The sequence below is a fragment of the Seriola dumerili genome, unplaced genomic scaffold (assembly GCF_002260705.1).
Source record: "Seriola dumerili isolate Sdu_G_001 unplaced genomic scaffold, Sdu_1.0 BDQW01000149.1, whole genome shotgun sequence".
NCBI lineage: Eukaryota > Metazoa > Chordata > Actinopteri > Carangiformes > Carangidae > Seriola > Seriola dumerili.
Window position 1 is genome coordinate 20,321,984 of NW_019174404.1, and position 16,860 is coordinate 20,338,843.

Consider the following 16,860-nt stretch of genomic DNA (forward strand, 5'->3'; position numbering starts at 1 on the left):
GTCCAAGAATGACACCCTCTCACATGCATGTGCAGGAGTGGCATTTCCACACTGGATATGAATGTCTTTACCTCATGTCATGTGCTACAGTGCTAGTTGAGAGTCTGTCTGGCGTAGCACTGATACAAACACACAGACATATACTATATATACTGTATATATATATATATATATATATATATATATATATATATATACACACACACACACACACACATATACACACAGTGTATATGTATATATATTCTGCAGCAGTCTCTGGACGAGACAGGAAGGCAGAGGAAAGACAGGCAAGATGGCAGGAAGTCATATGAGGTCTCCAGGGGACCCACAGGAAGCTGTAGCTGCCATTATTGACCCATACAAGATTCAGTCAGTTTCTCTGTGTGTGTGTGTGTGTGTGTGTGTCTGTCGTCCTGCTACACCAGGCCTAGCCTCACAACTACTCCTGGAGTTTTCCACAGAAGGCGAAGGCTGACTCTGAGTCATTTACCACAACCAATAAAAACAGACTAAAACCAACGTCTTATTCTTATGATTAGGCAAGAATGGATTTAGCCGCTTTACATCACCTTACAAATCCCATACCCACACACACACACACACACACACACACACATTGCAGCATTCAGATGAGTCATAGTATCCGCTCTTTGATGAGTCAGTCAGTAGCCGTTGTTAGCCTACCGCCTCTGCCTTCATCCAAAAAACGGCTTGACCAGTCCCACCATTAAGTTTGGCTCAGGACGGTACGAGCTGGCTTTACAACAGAGGTAGGAAAAGAGTATTAGAAATGGGAAGCCAGGCAAATGCAAAGGAAGGATGGAGGGAAAAAGAAAGGGAAGAGGGTGCATCCCAGGGTGTACACTGGAGAGAACTCACTCCCAGTGGCTCAGAGGGTGGAGAACATTTCCATTCCCTCTCGTTACGCAACACATTTTTGATTTGCGTCCGCCTCGAAAGTCACGCGGGGTGGGAACTTTATGACAGGATTTATGTTTTAAAGAGTCCGGTTTTTCCTGGAAACACATGGTGAGCTTTCAAAAGGAGAGAGGATAATTTTACCGTCACTGTTTTGAGAACATAATTTACATGCTACTAAAAACAGTCATCGCGAGTCATACGGAGTGGACGCTATTAAAGGTTGTGGTGACACTGACACTGGACAGCTGCCACCTCTGTGGTTAGATTCAAACCGTCACAAGCTGTGAAACAGAGAAAGAAAGGGGAAGAGACAGGTAGAGCAGATAGAAACAAGAGGGCAGAGAGAAAGTCAGAGAGAACACACACACACACACTTATCTGATGTCTGCCAGTGCTGTACTTGCCAGATGTTGGCCAAGTAGATCTGATTCAGTTGTGCCAATTTGGCTAAATGTGCTGTACATTATATCCTCTCTCATCTCAACTTGCTGCAGATGGCTGGAAGCCTGGGTCTTCCCTTTACTGGGGACAGGATTCATTCGCTACCTGCGCTGTATGCTAACACATAATGCATGCAGGCTTAGCAGCGTTCTTCAACGGTCCTGCCTCTCCTGTTACAGGTGACAGGTGTCTTGTTATCATTACATTACGTCGTTTTGTTGTGGTGCCATTAGTTCTGCTCCACAGGGTTGGATGACGTCACCCCCCGCTCGTCCGACGGGGGATTCCTCTGCAGGTTGTGCCCCCCCCCCGCCACCATTCGCAACTCGCCCCTCCTTTTTCTTCCTTCGCCAATCCTCGGCCTGCTGTCTGACTGCAGGACGTGATAAAAGCCCCAGCGTGCAGGAGCCAGGCGCGGCGGCTGTGCCTCTGGTTTGATGTCGACTGAGTGTTGAATAAACTGTTATCTTTGACTACGATAGGCAACTCGAATTCTGGCGATTAAAATATTGTTGACTGGTTGACGAACACTTGTTCTGGGATCAAGGAGTTTTTTTTTCTTGTTGCATTTTCTTATACACCTCTGTTGTGCACCACAAACAGTATGAATATTACAGTATTAATACAGTACAGTATTAATTTATATTATTTATTTTAACAGCAGTATATACGTCAGTGGAGGGGGGGCTCATCTAAGGAAGCATTTTTGTTTATGATTTGGCGCCACCCGCTGCCCTCCCCTTTGTTCCTAGCCTCCTCTCTGTGTTGTCTTTTTGTTGTTGAAGTAGTAACCCCTCTGTTCATATATTGTTGTCTTTAACTGAACAATAAAAAGGCTTTGCTTACCAGATGACACCAGCCTATGTTGCCTTCCTTACCCCTGGACCCCTGCTGGTTTGTAACAGCCTCCAAATGTGCTGCATTTATTTTTTTCACGCGTTTACTTTTTCCTTGGCACTGCGTAGTCGGGGTTCAGACCCCTTGCAAAAGTGTCAGCACATACTGTATGTGACCATGTAAATGCCAGTGTAGTTGTCCCCAAACAACCTCACACTTTGGTTTTCTCTTTGAAGAAACCAAAACTTGCATTTGGTTTACCACCAGTCACAAACGTACCCAAAGTGCCCGAGTGATTGAGCAGAAGCCATTTTCTATCAACTCAATATGAGAGCAACTCCACGTTTGATGATAAAATGCTATTAGCAGGGGATTGCCTTGATAAACAAAATAAAGCTGTCAGTGTTGTTGAAGCGGCACCAAACTTCACACATGGCCTGTATATCAACTATGCGTGCAAGCTTTGAAACAGTGGTGGAAAGAGACTGCTGCGCCGAGATCCGAAAAACAGAACCCGGAGCTGCAGCACATTTGCTATCAGGGAATTCTGCGGCCAGATGCAAATGTGTAGTTTAATTGATGCGATCCATTAGCCCCTCTGATGTGGTGTTTGTTCATTGCGTTTAAATCAGTGGCGATTGCTTCCAGGTTCATTTCCATGGGTTTGTCGAGTTCATTATCGAGGCACATGAGGCTTTCATATAGGTTTATATGGCAGACTTGGAACCAGCTTTATTCCTCAGCCTTTCTCTGAGATGAGCTGTTGCACATTTGGCAGTGTGAACACAGGGAAACCAAGGACGGATCCCACACATATTAGTTTTGTAAGATACACACCAAGGACGATCAGTCGTCTCTTTTGAATTGCTACATTACTTATTCAACGCTCCTGCATTTTGCATGACGCAGCAAAGTTAGTAGAGGTTGCTTAAAGGTTATAATTTAAGAAGTCTCCCAATGAGTTGACAGTAGGTGTGGAAAGTCTGAGGTTCTGAGACACCAGAACTTGCTGATACTGAGATGGAGACGGACAGGACCCACACAGACCAAGAAGAGGCGGGAAGTGAGGGAACAAAGAGACGGACAGAGTGAAGCGCTGTTCTTCCAGCAAAGCCAGAAGTTGCATCTTTGGGAGGTGAAAATGGCCAAATTCTATGCGATGAGTGTGAGAAGTGAAAAGTTATCGCCATAGCAATATGTCTGTTTGTTTTGTATTTAACTTCCAACATCCAAAGTAGGTGATCTTCCAAAAAAAAAAAAGTGCAAGGGACAGACACATCACATCACATTTAATTTCCCAAGCAAAGGCCACGGCAGATTAGACAAGTAACAGCTGAGGGTTTTCTGGCTATGATACTCCTGAGGCGAGGCAGCTCTGAGTCTTCCCCTCCACACACACAGTTTACGTGGAGGAGTGTGCCCTGTGCAATCTCTAGACACAGTTGAAGACCCCATTATGGACGCGAGGACACGTGGAGGTGGTTTACTCCTCCGTTTGGCCCAGATCTGTCGCTCCCACACCGGAGGCTCCATTAAGTCTCCTTCTCCTTCTCAGGAAAGGCTTTCATAACAAAAACTCCCATCTCCCGTTTCCATGGATATGCACTATGTTATGTTATTTCCTATTTTTCTTTATTTCCTCCCCTGCGGCACAGGTCTTCGCCTCCCTACGTCGACTCTCTGCTTGTGTTACAAGCAGTGTGTACAGACTAAGTGACTGCTCGAGGTCTGATTGTACAGAATCTTGGACGACTGGTCAAATGTGTCAGCATGTCGGCTGCAGGATCAGTAAAACAGATGTGGAGGACCGATGGCTTGGCCAGATGACCATCGTTAGGTAGAAGCAGTTTGTGCACCGGTCATCCAATCATAGCAGATATGAATCAAACTGTCACAGGTTGAGTGATCCTCTCACTGGAGCATCATTTTTTCCTTTTTAAAACTTTCTAGCATGAGATTTTAACCTTTGAGAGTTGCATTCAATGCTGAAATTCTGCAGCAGAGCAGCGACAAGATGAACCAGAGACCAACACAGCCGTTACCCCAAAGACAAAATATCTAAGCCAGTGAACGACACCATGAGATGTAGCCGTCCAACAACCATCTTAAGAATGATCTATTCACAACATGTGGAAGGGCCCAGATCCAATGAGAAAATGCCAAATCCTCTTTCTCTCCAGGGTCGAAAAGCTGCAAGTCAAGAGGTTTTGAAATCTGGGACGAATCCTGCTGCTCTGCTTCTTCCTCAGCTCATGCATCTGTGTCAGTTTCATCGTAAGCTCAGATATTTACCCCCAAAATAAGCTGTGGGTCAATCAGTCCTCTCAACCGTGAGGACTGCTGTAATTCGGCTAAGCGCTCCCATATGATAAGCATGTTTCTGTTTTACCCCTCCTGCAATACACGTCTCTGTTTGCTTTTCAGAAAGTTTTCTGCACATCAAACCCCCCCCCCCCCGTTCATGGAGGCCTTTTTTTTCAGGCCACATAGGGCATCTAGTGTGTCAAGTAGCAACCTGCTGGTCTCTCAGAACTAAGCCACAGTTATCATACAGCTGAGAGGGCAGTCCCGTCCAGGGATACTGATTGAGGCAATCAAAGTTTGATTGCAACAGTGATAACTTTTAATTTTCTCTAATCAAGCCAATGAATATACTGTAACCACTGAGATTTAATGGTTTGTGCATTACTAGTGGTTATTAAGGAGCTTTAACAGAGAATTTAGGTTCAACTCAGGTCAATTAGCAGGAAAAAGGGGGAAGGATCACCACTGGGAAAACATCTGCCTTGATAACACTGAATTATTTCCTACCACAAATGGAATTTCACTTAATGTCCTGAATTGATTTTGACATTTGGAGGAGTGATATATCCTGCAGCCAGCGGAGTTTAGCATTCCCCAAGACTAAGACTCGACAGCGCCAGAGGCAGTCCTGTACTAATGCTGCTGAACACATTGTTGAGAGAGGGAGACGGAGGCCGAGAGAGAGAAGCAGGAAATCTGAGGTTGAGGGAGAGCGACAGAAATACTGAGCTGGAGACAGCCAGGACCGAAACAGACCAAGAGACAGGAACTGAGGAAACAAAGAGACAGAAACAGCAAAGCCCTGTTCTTCCAGCAAAGCCAGAGCCAGCTTGCATGGCAGCTGAAACCCACAGCAGACTTTCTCCAGTCTGACAGCAGCTGTGCCCTGATCCCTCTCCACACCATGGGCACATGCCAGCACAGCCATGCTTGTTTGGCACCGCCACAGACCGACAACCTTTGCTAACAAGTGTGATCTGTGCACGAGACGGGAGCTGTAGGAAACAGGGTGGGCTGCATGTATTGGGAAAGTCGAGCTTCTGGATTTGTTTGAATGGAGTGTTGTCGGTGGTGGTGGAGTTTGGGGCATGGCCTCATCCAACCATCCAAGACGCCTTCCGCACGACCCAATCCCTTCCAATTCCTGTCCCTAATCTTGTTTGGTTGGGACAATGAGCATCACGCTAAAGGGAAAGAGCTGGGCTGCTCAGCATGAGGGGAAAAATAAAATTCCAGGATTTATATTGTACCAAAGTGCTGTTTGGAGCCAACTTCATATATTTTTTCTAATGCTTTCACTTATTGAGAATTATTTCTGTTCTGTCCTTAGCGCAAAATTCACAACAGCACAGAACATGCATTACATTCAGTATTTCAGTGGATGGTAACAGGTAGATATGGAGGTAATCCAGGAAACGTGCTGCTATAAGTTCCAGCCTTAGAGATATCGCTGGGTATTTTGCAAACAATTTCCCAGTAGACAAAGTAGCTACTCTGTAGCTCACACAGGAAACAAGAGCTAACTGCTAGCTGATCGCTTACTGTGACCGAAATAACTGAGGGGTTTATGAGGACAAATCAAATGAAATAATAATTAATAACACACCAAATTCCAAAATGTTTTGTGTAAAGTCTAGAACTAGCTTGCTCAAGCGCGTATTAAGATCGCCGCATGTGTACTCACCACCAGCTCGGAGAAACGCGCATGCAGCTCCTCAGCGGGCGGCATGGGGGCACTGAACTCTAGCAGCTGCAGGGGCACGCTGTCCTTCAGGTTGATCTCCGGGGGCTCGCTGCTGCCGAAACAGCACAGGAAGCCCAGGCCCGGCCGCGTCCTCTTCCTGGGGGGCATGGCGGCTGTGGTGACACAGGTGGCGGAGGTGGCGCTGGACCAGGAAGGTAAGAGGAAGGGGCCAAGGGCAGGGAGGGGGAGTGGAGAGGAGGATGAGGCTGCTATCTAGGGGGCATGATCTGGAACAGAGAGGAGAGAGAGAGAGAGAGAGAGAAGGTTACACAGAGACAACGCCAAGCTGGCCTTAAGAATGACTGGCAATGACTTTAATACATCCAGACAGGCCTGTTTAATGTCGCAACGCATGACAGAGACACGGCCGAACTACACGCCCAGGATCTGCTCGATGTTTCCTTGGAAAGAATTATTTGTAGTGTACAGGAAGCAAAGCAATTTATGTTTCCAGCAGCCCCAGCTTGTTTGGAAAAAATACAGGAAGATACATGAGCAGCAACAGCCACTGTGGCCAAACAACGGAAAAATGCTGCCTGAAGAATCCTCATCAAGAGAGAATACAAGCAAGAAGACATTACAGTACTGGAAATACAGAGTGATTAGGAAGCAATGCCTGGAAGGCAGACTGCAGAAATGCTTCACCAGTCAGGGCCGATATTCCAATACAGAGGACACTAACATCAACAAGAGGGAAGCAGCACCTTTCATTTTCTGTGTCTATGTGAGCATATGCCAGGGCCGAGATGAGGGTGGAGCACAGAGGCCAGCAGGGTCAGCCATCAGTTCCTCGGCTCGACGTCGGCCTCGACAAAGAAACCTCTTGTCCATGAGGTACAATGGTGCCGATGCAGTGTGTGTCTGCGTGTGTTGTTTGTGCAGACATGCTCTGAGAGCTGCCCCAGCACTCCTTCAATGGTAGCAGACACCGTGTGTGTGTATATATACATATATATATACATATGTATATACACATGCAGTATGTGTGTGTATGGACAGTAATGAATGACACCCACGACAACAGGAGCAGAGGAGTGAATGGGTCCAAGACGCCCGCAGAGGATTTCCTCAATGCTGCAAAAAGGATATGGGTGGTCTTCACTGTATGAATAATACACTCTTTACACCATATTGTGCCCTATCAGGCATACACACACTTGCACAATGTGAGCACACACCCACAACGGCTCACACAGTCGCAAAAAACTCCTCTTTATGCAAAAGTTTGCTGCATTTGTGAATGAATAGCCTTCAAGCCTGTTATGCAAATACCGTGGACGTGCACATCCAGCAGAAATATTCCACCAAGAAATCAATTCTGGAGCCGTTTATGTGAAACGTGCATGAAGTTTCCAAGAAGAAACACAGAACCAAGACCAACACAGGCAGATTTAAAGACAGCAAATATAAAAATTTTATGCCTTTGTTGATATTTGTACATAACCAAAACGAAGCATTAAGTAACAGCACCCGTCCGTTTAATACGGCTGTGAAAGTCTGACTCCAGTTTCCACAAGAAGCCACAATCTACTACATCTCCACTGAGCAGAGCTCTCCGCCATCACTCTCTCACACGTTCGCTCAGCGTAGGAGTTCTCACTGCGCCGTCTAAAAATAGCCGGATGGTAAATTCTTTATGAATGCGCTGGGCCCTCAACAGGAGCTTAAAGGGGAAAAAATGAAAAGAGAAAACACCACATTTCCATTTTGCCCTTTTCGTCTTATGCTCATTTACTTTTTCCGCTTCCTTGAATCTGCCGTCCCTCTCAAGGCAGGAGGAGAAGCACAGCGACAAATGAACCGGAGGCCATTTTAAATGAAAAGTTTTTCTTTGGTATTTTTGAACAGGAGGAATGCCTGTGCATTCGTCGGCGGACTTAATTTCTGACGATTATTGTATCTTAAATTATTCTGTATAATCACCTTCAAATACGGGGGGGGGGGGCTGTTTCATAGTCATTGCATCAGTGTGCTGTGGTGTCAATTATAGCACGTGTGGCATCTTGTATATGTGTGCCTATGCTTGTTGTACATTTGATACTGTGTGTGTGTTATGATAGACGAGGTGACAATCCCTGAAAGCCCCCCCCCCCCCCAGCAGCAGCAGGGTGGAATGAACCTGCTACAGGGCTCACAGTCAAAAATGGCCTGTGAACCTACATTTATCCCCCGTTCCCTGTGCATAGCCAAAGTGTCCCATTTCTTTTACAGCAACTACCCTTAAGGTACAATACACATCGCAGATTACAGAGAGTGTCTACATGATATTTTTCCCATGCAGAGCCTCACAAACTGTATGCCAGTGAGTTCATAGTGAGGGAGGAGGGACAGAAACACAATCTCTTTTCAGTTCAGCCCCCCATCTCTTGTATTAGAGTTATGATATATATATATATATATATATATATATATAACACACCTACAACCTTCATCCAACTTTTTGTGGATGGTTACTGTTAGGACTATAGTACTTCCTGTTGGCTACATTGCTGCATTTCATATATGTGCTTGGTTGTAACACTGAGGAAGCATGTCCACGCTCACATAAATCATCTGACTGCTGAATAAGTTTTAAAAACAGGACCGTCTCACCCGGAGGCTCCGACACTAACAGGAGCAACAACCCGCGGGTGAGACAGCAGCTCACTCTCAGTCCACACAGAGAGGCACTGTCATCTACTGGCAAAGAGCTGGAGGAAGTGGTGGGGGAGAGGGAGGCCAGGGCAGCTTGGCCCAGACACAGATAAGCAGAATATGGATGTATGGATGGATGGTTGGATGGATGGATGGATGGATGGATGGATGGATGGATGGATGGATGGATGGATGGATGAATGGATGTCAAATGATAGTTTATCACAGTAAATTGATACATATTATAAATAATGTATGTGCTTAAGACAGTATTTTCTGTCTTCACACAATCTGCCGTCTTGCCAACAACATCTTGTGTTGACGTCTCGTGTGGTTCTGTGTGGTTCTGTGTTCAGTCTGCAGACAGAGGCATGGCGCTAACCATCTCAGATACTGTAGTGCCCACAGACGAGGCAGAGGACGGAGTTATCTTCTCGAACCACTCGGTTTATTCCGGTAACACAAAGGCACAGCTCGGCAGGTGTAACTAGACAAACTGGGCAGAGACTCAGCGACTGTCTTAACACCAGGTAAATTTCAGTAACACATGCAAAGCTGTCCCGCCCTCACCCCCTGTCTCCACCTGTCACCAGCACACACTTTCACTCTGACCACGCCATCCTGACGACTGACAGCCAGACGGGAGACTATAGCGTGACTCTGCTGAACAGAACTTAAACCGTACGGGGTTGCTACAATATTGTTCATGGGGTAGCTGTGTTCAACACGCTGCAGAGATGCTGCATCGACTTGTATCAAGCCAGATGTGACTAAGCACAGCATGCTGACCAAAACTGAACTTGTGGACAACACAGGCATAGATGAGCATTCACTGTGGTGAGTCAGTGGGAAAAAAAGAAACAGTAGAACACTTTAAGACAATGAGATGACAGAATAAAAAAAAAAAAAAAAACTCCTTCAGGGACATAAATCATGGAAGATTTTTTTCCCATACACTTACACTTGAAATTAGCAGTGATAACTTTTCATCGTTTTATTACGAGAAGATAAAGTATGAGCCGGTGCCAAATCTTTATGGTGGCGAGTTAGTTAATGTTCCTGTGGACAGCTGGTGGAGCCTAATGGAAAAGAGGCCTCTCTGTAGGGGTTTTAAAGCTATTCAGCAGAAATCACAACCTAAACCTCCTGTCCAGTGTCTGTGTGTGTGTGTGTGTGTGTGTGTGTGTGTGTGTGTATATATATATATGCGTGTGTGTGTGTGTGTATGTGTGTGTGTGTATCGGCTTCTATCTTCACTCTCCCACAGAGCCCCACGTGCGGCCAGTCCTCACTCAACAGCAGTTCTGCTGGCCTGCTTCCAGTCCATGCCCGTGGAAAGTAGGCCAAGGAATCCAAATACACTATGTACACACTGGAAGACCGTATCTATTGTATTTACAGGGAAATATAAGGAAGCGAGAACATCACTGCCTGTGTGCATTAGTAACATTTATCACTCTCTGTATGGTGGAGTCACCAAACCAGCTGCCATATGTGCCACTCTTATCTCCCATCACTTCACCACTCTCTCTCTCCCTCCCTCTCTCCCTGACTTACTGTCATCTCCCATTATTCCTCTTTCAGGGTGAACGGAGAGACATTCCCTTCATCAACCCCCCTCTGACACTAACATCTGTCATTTTTCCCCGTCACTTCTTGCATCCCCGAGTATCATCCTCCGTCCCCGGTTTTCTACTCCTCTGTTCCTTCCCTCTCTACGCTCATAGTTTCCCCGGTGCAGACATTGTACTTCTTTTCTCCGAGCACATTTTGCTAGAAAGATACAAAGATGGAGCCAGGACATAGTTAACCTCAGCATGAAGACTGGATGCAAAAGCTAGCCATGCATGTGAAAAAAAAAATACAAAGCTCATGAACTAACACACGACATGACAACTTTTGTTTTGTATTTAAGTGCAGGAGTTATTTCTTGGCTGATAATAGCCTGGCGCAGTGACTGTGCGCAGCTTCTTGAAGCCTTCTTCATCACAGAGGGTGCGAGGTTTAGTGCAATCACACATATAAAAGAGAACAAATCAAAAAACCTGCGCCCAGCATATCTGGCAATTACAGTAGAACTACAGACGACAATCCTACACAGAAGTACTGGGTGGATGGATAAAGTGTTGTTGGTTCAAGAAATGGATCCAACATGTTAAAATAACAAACTACCGCTTTTACATTTTGGTTAATGTACACCTTAAAGAAACAACATACACTGTGTAAATGAGACCGCTGCAAAGGTGCTGGTCTAGCATCAGNATATGGATGTATGGATGGATGGTTGGATGGATGGATGGATGGATGGATGGTTGGATGGATGGATGGATGGATGGATGGATGAATGGATGTCAAATGATAGTTTATCACAGTAAATTGATACATATTATAAATAATGTATGTGCTTAAGACAGTATTTTCTGTCTTCACACAATCTGCCGTCTTGCCAACAACATCTTGTGTTGACGTCTCGTGTGGTTCTGTGTGGTTCTGTGTTCAGTCTGCAGACAGAGGCATGGCGCTAACCATCTCAGATACTGTAGTGCCCACAGACGAGGCAGAGGACGGAGTTATCTTCTCGAACCACTCGGTTTATTCCGGTAACACAAAGGCACAGCTCGGCAGGTGTAACTAGACAAACTGGGCAGAGACTCAGTGACTGTCTTAACCCCAGGTAAATTTCAGCAACACACACAAAGCTGTCCCGCTCTCACCCCGTCTCCACCTGTCACCAGCACACACTTTCACTCTGACCACGCCATCCTGACGACTGACAGCCAGACGGGAGACTATAGCGTGACTCTGCTGAACAGAACTTAAACCGTACGGGGTTGCTACAATATTGTGCATGGGGTAGCTGTGTTCAACACGCTGCAGAGATGCTGCATCGACTTGTATCAAGCCAGATGTGACTAAGCACAGCATGCTGACCAAAACTGAACTTGTGGACAACACAGGCATAGATGAGCATTCACTGTGGTGAGTCAGTGGGAAAAAAAGAAACAGTAGAACACTTTAAGACAATGAGATGACAGAATAAAAAAAAAAAAAAAAACTCCTTCAGGGACATAAATCATGGAAGATTTTTTTCCCATACACTTACACTTGAAATTAGCAGTGATAACTTTTCATCGTTTTATTACGAGAAGATAAAGTATGAGCCGGTGCCAAATCTTTATGGTGGCGAGTTAGTTAATGTTCCTGTGGACAGCTGGTGGAGCCTAATGGAAAAGAGGCCTCTCTGTAGGGGTTTTAAAGCTATTCAGCAGAAATCACAACCTAAACCTCCTGTCCAGTGTCTGTGTGTGTGTGTGTGTGTGTGTGTGTGTGTGTGTGTATATATATATATGCGTGTGTGTGTGTGTGTATGTGTGTGTGTGTATCGGCTTCTATCTTCACTCTCCCACAGAGCCCCACGTGCGGCCAGTCCTCACTCAACAGCAGTTCTGCTGGCCTGCTTCCAGTCCATGCCCGTGGAAAGTAGGCCAAGGAATCCAAATACACTATGTACACACTGGAAGACCGTATCTATTGTATTTACAGGGAAATATAAGGAAGCGAGAACATCACTGCCTGTGTGCATTAGTAACATTTATCACTCTCTGTATGGTGGAGTCACCAAACCAGCTGCCATATGTGCCACTCTTATCTCCCATCACTTCACCACTCTCTCTCTCCCTCCCTCTCTCCCTGACTTACTGTCATCTCCCATTATTCCTCTTTCAGGGTGAACGGAGAGACATTCCCTTCATCAACCCCCCTCTGACACTAACATCTGTCATTTTTCCCCGTCACTTCTTGCATCCCCGAGTATCATCCTCCGTCCCCGGTTTTCTACTCCTCTGTTCCTTCCCTCTCTACGCTCATAGTTTCCCCGGTGCAGACATTGTACTTCTTTTCTCCGAGCACATTTTGCTAGAAAGATACAAAGATGGAGCCAGGACATAGTTAACCTCAGCATGAAGACTGGATGCAAAAGCTAGCCATGCATGTGAAAAAAAAAATACAAAGCTCATGAACTAACACACGACATGACAACTTTTGTTTTGTATTTAAGTGCAGGAGTTATTTCTTGGCTGATAATAGCCTGGCGCAGTGACTGTGCGCAGCTTCTTGAAGCCTTCTTCATCACAGAGGGTGCGAGGTTTAGTGCAATCACACATATAAAAGAGAACAAATCAAAAAACCTGCGCCCAGCATATCTGGCAATTACAGTAGAACTACAGACGACAATCCTACACAGAAGTACTGGGTGGATGGATAAAGTGTTGTTGGTTCAAGAAATGGATCCAACATGTTAAAATAACAAACTACCGCTTTTACATTTTGGTTAATGTACACCTTAAAGAAACAACATACACTGTGTAAATGAGACCGCTGCAAAGGTGCTGGTCTAGCATCAGGGAGACTAGGGTTGGGCCATTTCCACAAGTTTATATCTCCATACAATCCAGCTCATATATCACAATATATATTATTATTATTATTTATTTATTTTGCAGCTGAGGGGTTAAATAATAATAATAATAGAAAATTCTAATTATATGCTGTGTGTTATGTTTTATTATACATAATTATATTATTGTATTTTTTGTTTCAGGTATGAGTGATGCTGCCATTTTCAAGTTTTATTTGTCACATGCCAAGGTACAATGTAAGTGGGGCTGAACTGCAATATGTCCAAGTGTAATATCCAAATCGCAGCAGCTGCAATTTTTCTGATAAAAAGGTCAAATGTGTAGCAACAAACTATAAATGAGGCGGTGTGGTGCTACAGAGATGCACCGGCCTAAAAATCATATTCTCCAGATGTAAAAGGAACATGCTGATTTAAAATCACGCATGGCATGAAATATCGCGATATTTAATATCACTGAATATCGGCCCAAGTCTGTTGGAAACCTGAACATGTGCACGTATGTGTGGTTGTGTTATAAGTCACAGGAAAAGGAGCTGTCACTGAAAGACTTTAAGTTCGTGGCTCTCTATTGGCTAGTGCTAATGTGTACGTCAAAATGGGAGATGCAGGGAGAGGTCGGTAGACGTCACCGCTAACTCATTATCCTTATAGACGAGAATCTCTGCAAACACACACATTTAGATTGTTGCCTGCTTACATACAGTTGCAACACACACACTGTATTGTGTGTGCGCACATCCACACAGTCACATGTTCACACATTTCAAAATTCAGACACACCCACTCAAGATTCAGATGTAAGCACATGCACCCATGCAGTATTTTTCATACTCACACAGGGAGAGCCCTGAAGCAGAGAGAGGAGCCTGCTGGCTGCTCTGTGTTTGGAGGGTCTGGAGAGCAGCCGAGCAGAGAAGGAGAGACAGAGAGATGAGAAGGAGGCAAGGGAGGGAGGCAGGGATAAAGGGAGATACTGCTGCCACTTCTCATTCAGCCCACTACCTCATCGCCTCATCCCCAGCGCCGGGAAGTAGGTCAGTGGAGGAGGAGGAGGGGGCGGCAGTGAGGAGAGACAGGCTGCTGCTGCTGCTGCTGGTGTGCATGTGTGTGTGTGCATGTGCATGTGTGTGTGTGTGCGCGCGTGTGTGTGTGTGTGTGTGTGTGGAGGAGAGAGACAGAGGAATAAAATAGAAGAATAGCATAGCGATGCGCCGATAAGTCTCTCAAACATCTGTGCCTGTGTAATTTCAACTCTCTCCCCAACATCTGCCACACAACACAGTGCCACATACAAAATCATTCTCCTGATTTGTCCCATCCCTCCTGAATACACACACACACACACACACACTCACACACTCACACACTCACACACCGACCAAATCAAAAAAAGCTGCATCATTCACCCACTGCCTGTCCTTTCCGTTTTCATTCTGCACGTTGCCCTCCTTCTCTCTCCTCAAACTGCAGCGACTGCAGTGTTATCCTGCATCAAAATGCATCTTGCTCACCTTCTTCTCCTCTATCCAGCCCCCCCCCCCAGCAAATGTATTTCTACCTGCCCCTTTCTTTTACACTATGGAAGCACTCTTGGCATCTTCTTTTATATTACATGGATGGATGAATGGATTCCAGCTCTTTCTTTTTTTTTTCTTTTTTTTTTGATCAACTGACGCCAGCTGGATACAGAGAGGGAAAGAATGGAAGTCAAGACTCTGGTGTAGGAAGAAAAACAAGACGCGACAATAAAAATGGTGGAAACAAATAACATGCAGATCAGGCAAGAGAGGCAACTGGATAAAAGATCAGAGGCACACATTTTTTATTGTTTCTGGATCCCACAAATGAGGACCATTCCTCCAGGGTGCTGGGTCATGGAGGCAGGCTTACATAAGAACCTGGCACCAGAGATGGGGGAGCAGTGCTACCCTGGCACAGGCAGGAACATGATGCCAAATTGAGAGCAGATTTAGGGATTGGCATTGTTTTGGCCAACTCTTGGCATTCAGCTGGTGAGGGTTGAGCCAACACCAGTGTCGGTAAAAAAGTAGCAGGCAACTATACAGTAATCCTTAAGATTTCACTCCTCGGTGATTTGGAGAGCGCCATTCAAAATGACTTGTATCATCTACCGGGGAGGATCTCAAACATGGCTTCAACAGCTGTGGGCTTAGAAGATTTATTCACTATTGCTATAATAAAGACGAGAGTCACCCGGCATGTTAACACAGAGCTGTACATACGGCCTGCACATACACACTTGGAGTCCCATAACAGGAAAGGCCGAGTCCACCAGTAACAATGAAGACTGTTACATAAAGGTAATTTCACAATGTAATTCATTGAGTGGCTTTTGTTGGAAAAATCCCAAGTCATAAGTAGGATTAAATACTTATCTGATATAAAGAAAATTGTAAGGATTTAATGAACTATTCCTACCTGTGAACATCCCGTTATTTCTACAGGAGATTTTGTAGATTTACACTCTTTCCTCAAACTGAAACAGTAAAATCCCAACTGTCTTTTACACCAAAAAAAAAAAACTTCAGCTCTTGCAAACACGAGCTTCCTGTGTGCATTGACAGAGGTCCTGGTGCAGGATATCTGGGCACTGAAGCTCTAGAGTCACATGGAGACGCCGACATGAACTTAATTGTGTTGTTTTGGCACATATCAGCACGTCCCTGTATTTGCGGGTAGTCACGGTTGTGTACTGGTATGTAAAAATCGCATGTGTCCTTTGACGTGGAAGTGAAGTACTCACACTCATTAATTTGACATGAAGTAACTATTCAACCCAGCCATTGGACACATTGGAACCATGCCACCCTTTGGATACTGTTGCCCCAGACATGCCCTCTCCAACGTGCCCCTACCCTCCCCTTCCTACTGTCTGCCTGTCTGTCCAATGACTAATGGTCCTACCCCTGAACCCCCCCCTCCCCCCCCGAAAAAGCCACTGGCTCGAAGCCAAATCACCTGGGACACTGAAAACTCATTCTCTCATGGATCCCATAGGAGCTGTGGCCCACCCACAGTCATGCTTCTTCCTTGGGGGCGGCCCGTGTACACATCATACATCTTACTCTGTAAGGGTCAGAGGCCACGCTGTGGTGCTAATCAGTTAAATTAGTGCAAACCACACACACACATATACACATACACTTTTGTACTTCTATATTTGTGAGGCCCTTTACCCTCACCTTCACCTAAAGGTGAGGGGGGTGAGGACCGGCCAAAATGTCCTCACGCCCAAGGTCTAAATCTGAAACTGGTTCTCACAATGCATAGCCTTACAAGTACACACACACACACACACACAAACACACACACACACACACACTACTGTTTGTTCTTCTTCACACCAATTAAAGTGATTTTATTCATGCATCACTTCCTCGGTTACATGGGCTTCAGCGCCTTGCGTGGTCAGTTTACAACATTTACGTGAAGAAATGACAATATGTGATTGATCTGAAACAACTGGCATGACTAACAGACTGGTCCCATCCACGATCAACTCAACACCAGAAATGCACTGTGCATAAGAAAAACA

At 45.4% G+C, this 16,860-nt stretch overlaps 1 protein-coding gene across 1 annotated transcript in view; it reads right to left on the reverse strand.

The window, feature by feature from the left end:
• Nucleotides 1–6,358, reverse strand: part of daam2 (dishevelled associated activator of morphogenesis 2) — a 61,452-nt gene extending 55,094 nt beyond the window's left edge. Inside the window, exon 1 of the mRNA XM_022750102.1 lies at nt 6,191–6,358. Within this exon, the coding sequence (XP_022605823.1) occupies nt 6,191–6,358 (168 nt within the window). The remainder of the gene's footprint in view (nt 1–6,190) is intronic.
• Nucleotides 6,359–16,860: the final 10,502 nt, after the last annotated feature.